This window comes from Pelophylax lessonae (assembly GCF_965119305.1).
Source record: "Pelophylax lessonae genome assembly, chromosome: 11".
Taxonomy (NCBI): Eukaryota; Metazoa; Chordata; class Amphibia; order Anura; family Ranidae; genus Pelophylax; species Pelophylax lessonae.
This window is the reverse complement of record NC_138778.1, coordinates 213,375,367-213,381,366: the sequence shown is the minus strand read 5'-3', so window position 1 is coordinate 213,381,366 and position 6,000 is coordinate 213,375,367. Positions and strand designations below refer to the sequence as shown.

The 6,000-nt window shown below is 45.5% G+C and overlaps 1 protein-coding gene across 2 annotated transcripts in view; it reads right to left on the bottom strand.

Annotated features, from left to right (window-relative positions):
• Nucleotides 1-288: 288 nt before the first annotated feature.
• Nucleotides 289-6,000, bottom strand: part of TM9SF4 (transmembrane 9 superfamily member 4) — a 397,487-nt gene continuing 391,775 nt past the window's right edge. For both annotated transcript variants that reach the window (XM_082271654.1, XM_082271653.1), the window contains one exon: nucleotides 289-1,307. In XM_082271654.1, the coding sequence (XP_082127780.1) occupies nucleotides 1,158-1,307 (150 nt within the window). In that variant the 3' untranslated portion in view covers nucleotides 289-1,157. The remainder of the gene's footprint in view (nucleotides 1,308-6,000) is intronic.

Sequence of the window (6,000 nt, the reverse complement as noted above, 5' to 3'; positions counted from 1 at the left end):
AAAGTTGTAAACAATAATTAAGAAAAAAAAAAAAACAACATAATTAAGGGCTCATTCTCACAGGCATTCTGGTTGCAGGAATGAGTGGTTTGTTCATGCAGCCAGAGCCGCCTGTTAGGCTTGGTTTACTGTTCCTGTCAGCTAGGCTGTACAGGGCCCCATGATTTCTAACAGCAGCCCCGCAGCACAGTGATGATATCACTGCAACTTTAACAGGGTAATATCTGTGTTCGCAAAGGCATTTGGTGAACACAAAGTTGACTTGATTCAATTTTTTATGGCTTTTAAATGATTTTTTTTTCTGCCTGGAGTTCAGCTTTAACTAGGATGTCATGTGCTTCACAGGACCCAAAAAACAATTCCCATGCCATGATTTGTGGCAAAAAAAGTATTTTATGAACAAAACCAAACCATTCAGAGTAATAATAACTGTTCCTTCATCCGTCCTAACCATGAGCCGGTTAAATTCCGTTACTTAACTCCGACCCAAGGAGAAGCCGTAGCAGTGCCATTGGTCCAACATCCACAGTGCTTAGAGTCCTTGGCATACGGTTTTCTTTTTTTGTATCCAGCGAGAATATGGCTGTGCCAGTTTTTTGGCATCCGTTATCAGAGCTGGCGTATGCCACATGTACACCGGCCTTCAGATCATGCTTCCCAGGGTTGGCATGCAAAGAAAATAGGAATAACAGAACCAACTTTCTGTTCCAGATCAAGGATTGGTGCTGGCTTGGTGTAGATACCTGGGCCAAATGATTTGAGGTTTACAGGCACCCAACCACCCAAGGTCACCCCCCAATATCACCATACAAACCATCCCCACTTGACCTCTTCCCCTTCCCAACAGTAATAATTTAAAAAAAAAAAAAGAGAAAAGAAAAAGTGAATGATAAAGACGGGAATGATTTCGGCTAAAAAGTAAAAACCGCCACTGGAGATAAGGGAATATCAGAGAGGCTTAAAAAAAAAAAAAATGCAGTTGCATGAATCTCCTCACTCCCCTCCCCCACACCCCTTGTCCACGGACACTGTACCAAACGTTACATTCTGGATGTGGATGGGTTTTGATTGGATGGCGGCTCCCTGGTAGTGGCGTTTTTGGAGGAGGAGACCGGCTCTGCCTTGTGCTGGATTTGTATGGTGAGGGAATCCTGGCATCAGTCTATTTTGACCGCTGCGTAGATCTTACGGATGAACATGTAGGCGGCGTAGAAGCCAATGGTGCCGGTAAGGAGCCAGAAGGACAGAACCATGAGGGTGGTGTAGCCAAAATAGAGGAGGGATGGGATGAATTCCACAATATCCAGCTGAAGGAGAACAAGAAACAAAGTGCAGGTGAATAAATCAAATGGACCTTAAAGTGGGTGTAAGACCTCAGACATGAAATATGAACAACGCATATCTCCCTATAGTGTGTGCTTATCTCAGTCCAGAGCACTAAGTGTTACTTTTGTCTGCTGCTTCCTTCCCCTGCTATCAGTGCAGAGCACTAAGTGTTATTTTTGCCAGCTGCTTCCTTCCCCTGCTATCAGTCCAGAGCACTAAGTGTTATTTTTGCCAGCTGCTTCCTTCCTCTGCCATCAGTGCAGAGCACTAAGTGTTATTTTTGCCAGCTGCTTCCTTCCTCTGCTCTCAGTCCAGAGCACTAAGTGTTATTTATGTCTGCTGCTTCCTTCCTCTGCTATCAGTCCAGAGCACTGTTATTTTTGTCTGCTGCTTCCTTCCTCTGCTATCAGTGCAGAGCACTAAGTGTTACTTTTGTCTGCTGCTTCCTTCCTCTGCTATCAGTCCAGAGCACTAAGTGTTATTTTTGTCTGCTGCTTCCTTCCTCTGCTCTCAGTGCAGAGCACTAAGTGTTACTTTTGTCTGCTGCTTCCTTCCTCTGCTATCAGTCCAGAGCACTAAGTGTTATTTTTGTCTGCTGCTTCCTTCCTCTGCTCTCAGTGCAGAGCACTAAGTGTTACTTTTGTCTGCTGCTTCCTTCCTCTGCTATCAGTCCAGAGCACTAAGTGTTATTTTTGCCAGCTGCTTCCTTCCTCTGCCATCAGTGCAGAGCACTAAGTGTTATTTTTGCCAGCTGCTTCCTTCCTCTGCTCTCAGTCCAGAGCACTAAGTGTTATTTTTGTCTGCTGCTTCCTTCCTCTGCTATCAGTCCAGAGCACTAAGTGTTATTTTTGCCAGCTGCTTCCTTCCTCTGCTCTCAGTCCAGAGCACTAAGTGTTATTTATGTCTGCTGCTTCCTTCCTCTGCTCTCAGTACAGAGCACTAAGTGTTATTTTTATCTGCTGCTTCCTTCCTCTGCTATCAGTCCAGAGCACTGTTATTTGTGTCTGCTGCTTCCTTTCTCTGCCATCAGTGCAGAGCACTAAGTGTTACTTTTGTCTGCTGCTTCCTTCCTCTGCTATCAGTCCAGAGCACTAAGTGTTATTTTTGTCTGCTGCTTCCTTCCTCTGCTCTCAGTGCAGAGCACTAAGTGTTACTTTTGTCTGCTGCTTCCTTCCTCTGCTATCAGTCCAGAGCACTAAGTGTTATTTTTGCCAAGCTGCTTCCTTCCTCTGCTATGCGTGCAGAGCACTAAGTGTTATTTATGTCTGCTGCTTCCTTCCTCTGCTCTCAGTCCAGAGCACTAAGTGTTACTTTTGTCTGCTGCTTCCTTCCTCTGCTATCAGTCCAGAGCACTAAGTGTTACTTTTGTCTGCTGCTTCCTTCCTCTGCTATGCGTGCAGAGCACTAAGTGTTATTTTTGCCAAGCTGCTTCCTTCCTCTGCTATCAGTGCAGAGTACTAAGTGTTACTTTTGTCTGCTGCTTCCTTCCTCTGCCATCAGTCCAGAGCACTAAGTGTTATTTTTGTCTGCTGCTTCCTTCCTCTGCTATCAGTCCAGAGCACTAAGTGTTATTTTTGTCTGCTGCTTCCTTCCTCTGCTTTGCGTGCAGAGCACTAAGTGTTATTTATGCCAAGCTGCTTCCTTCCTCTGCTATCAGTGCAGAGTACTAAGTGTTACTTTTGTCTGCTGCTTCCTTCCTCTGCCATCAGTTCAGAGCACTAAGTGTTATTTTTGTCTGCTGCTTCCTTCCTCTGCCATCAGTCCAGAGCACTAAGTGTTATTTTTGTCTGCTGCTTCCTTCCTCTGCCATCAGTCCAGAGCACTAAGTGTTATTTTTGCCAAGCTGCTTCCTTCCTCTGCTATCAGTGCAGAGTACTAAGTGTTACTTTTGTCTGCTGCTTCCTTCCTCTGCCATCAGTCCAGAGCACTAAGTGTTATTTTTGTCTGCTGCTTCCTTCCTCTGCTATCAGTCCAGAGCACTAAGTGTTATTTTTGTCTGCTGCTTCCTTCCTCTGCTATGCATGCAGAGCACTAAGTGTTATTTATGTCTGCTGCTTCCTTCCTCTGCTCCCAGTCCAGAGCACTAAGTGTTATTTTTGTCTGCTGCTTCCTTCCTTTGCTCTCAGTGCAGAGCACTAAGTGTTATTTATGTCTGCTGCTTCTTCCTTCCTCTGCTCTCAGTCCAGAGCACTAAGTGTTACTTTTGTCTGCTGCTTCCTTCCTCTGCTATGCGTAAAGAGCACTAAGTGTTATTTTTGCCAAGCTGCTTCCTTCCTCTGCTATCAGTGCAGAGTACTAAGTGTTACTTTTGTCTGCTGCTTCCTTCCTCTGCCATCAGTTCAGAGCACTACGTGTTACTTTTGTCTGCTGCTTCCTTCCTCTGCCATCAGTCCAGAGCACTAAGTGTTATTTTTGTCTGCTGCTTCCTTCCTCTGCCATCAGTCCAGAGCACTAAGTGTTATTTTTGTCTGCTGCTTCCTTCCTCTGCCATCAGTCCAGAGCACTAAGTGTTATTTTTGCCAAGCTGCTTCCTTCCTCTGCCATCAGTGCAGAGCACTAAGTGTTATTTTTGCCAGCTGCTTCCTTCCTCTGCTCTCAGTCCAGAGCACTAAGTGTTATTTATGTCTGCTGCTTCCTTCCTCTGCTATCAGTCCAGAGCACTGTTATTTTTGTCTGCTGCTTCCTTCCTCTGCTATCAGTGCAGAGCACTAAGTGTTACTTTTGTCTGCTGCTTTCTTCCTCTGCTATCAGTCCAGAGCACTAAGTGTTATTTTTGTCTGCTGCTTCCTTCCTCTGCTCTCAGTGCAGAGCACTAAGTGTTACTTTTGTCTGCTGCTTCCTTCCTCTGCTATCAGTCCAGAGCACTAAGTGTTATTTTTGCCAGCTGCTTCCTTCCTCTGCCATCAGTCCAGAGCACTAAGTGTTATTTTTGTCTGCTGCTTCCTTCCTCTGCCATCAGTCCAGAGCACTAAGTGTTATTTTTGCCAAGCTGCTTCCTTCCTCTGCTATCAGTGCAGAGTACTAAGTGTTACTTTTGTCTGCTGCTTCCTTCCTCTGCCATCAGTCCAGAGCACTAAGTGTTATTTTTGTCTGCTGCTTCCTTCCTCTGCTATCAGTCCAGAGCACTAAGTGTTATTTTTGTCTGCTGCTTCCTTCCTCTGCCATCAGTCCAGAGCACTAAGTGTTATTTTTGTCTGCTGCTTCCTTCCTCTGCCATCAGTCCAGAGCACTAAGTGTTATTTTTGTCTGCTGCTTCCTTCCTCTGCTATCAGTCCAGAGCACTAAGTGTTATTTTTGCCAAGCTGCTTCCTTCCTCTGCTATGCGTGCAGAGCACTAAGTGTTATTTATGTCTGCTGCTTCCTTCCTCTGCTCTCAGTCCAGAGCACTAAGTGTTACTTTTGTCTGCTGCTTCCTTCCTCTGCTATCAGTCCAGAGCACTAAGTGTTACTTTTGTCTGCTGCTTCCTTCCTCTGCTATGCGTGCAGAGCACTAAGTGTTATTTTTGCCAAGCTGCTTCCTTCCTCTGCTATCAGTGCAGAGTACTAAGTGTTACTTTTGTCTGCTGCTTCCTTCCTCTGCCATCAGTTCAGAGCACTAAGTGTTATTTTTGTCTGCTGCTTCCTTCCTCTGCCATCAGTCCAGAGCACTAAGTGTTATTTTTGTCTGCTGCTTCCTTCCTCTGCCATCAGTCCAGAGCACTAAGTGTTATTTTTGCCAAGCTGCTTCCTTCCTCTGCTATCAGTGCAGAGTACTAAGTGTTACTTTTGTCTGCTGCTTCCTTCCTCTGCCATCAGTCCAGAGCACTAAGTGTTATTTTTGTCTGCTGCTTCCTTCCTCTGCTATGCGTGCAGAGCACTAAGTGTTATTTATGTCTGCTGCTTCCTTCCTCTGCTCCCAGTCCAGAGCACTAAGTGTTATTTTTGTCTGCTGCTTCCTTCCTTTGCTCTCAGTGCAGAGCACTAAGTGTTATTTATGTCTGCTGCTTCTTCCTTCCTCTGCTCTCAGTCCAGAGCACTAAGTGTTACTTTTGTCTGCTGCTTCCTTCCTCTGCTATGCGTGCAGAGCACTAAGTGTTATTTTTGCCAAGCTGCTTCCTTCCTCTGCTATCAGTGCAGAGTACTAAGTGTTACTTTTGTCTGCTGCTTCCTTCCTCTGCCATCAGTCCAGAGCACTAAGTGTTATTTTTGTCTGCTGCTTCCTTCCTCTGCCATCAGTCCAGAGCACTGTTATTTTTGTCTGCTGCTTCCTTCCTCTGCCATCAGTCCAGAGCACTAAGTGTTATTTTTGCCAAGCTGCTTCCTTTCTCTGCTATCAGTGCAGAGTACTAAGTGTTATTTTTGTCTGCTGCTTCCTTCCTCTATCAGTGCAGAGCACTAAGTGTTATTTTTGTCTGCTGCTTCCTTCCTCTGCCATCAGTCCAGAGCACTAAGTGTTATTTTTGTCTGCTGCTTCCTTCCTCTGCTATCAGTGCAGAGCACTAAGTGTTATTTCTGTCTGCTGCTTCCTTCCTCTGCTATCAGTGCAGCGCACTAAGTGTTATTTTTGTATGCTGCATCCTTCCTCTGCTATCAGTGCAGAGCACTAAGTGTTTTTTTTTTGTCTGCTGCTTCCTTCCTCTGCCATCAGTCCAGAGCACTAAGTGTTATTTTTGCCAAGCTGCTTCCTTCCTCTGC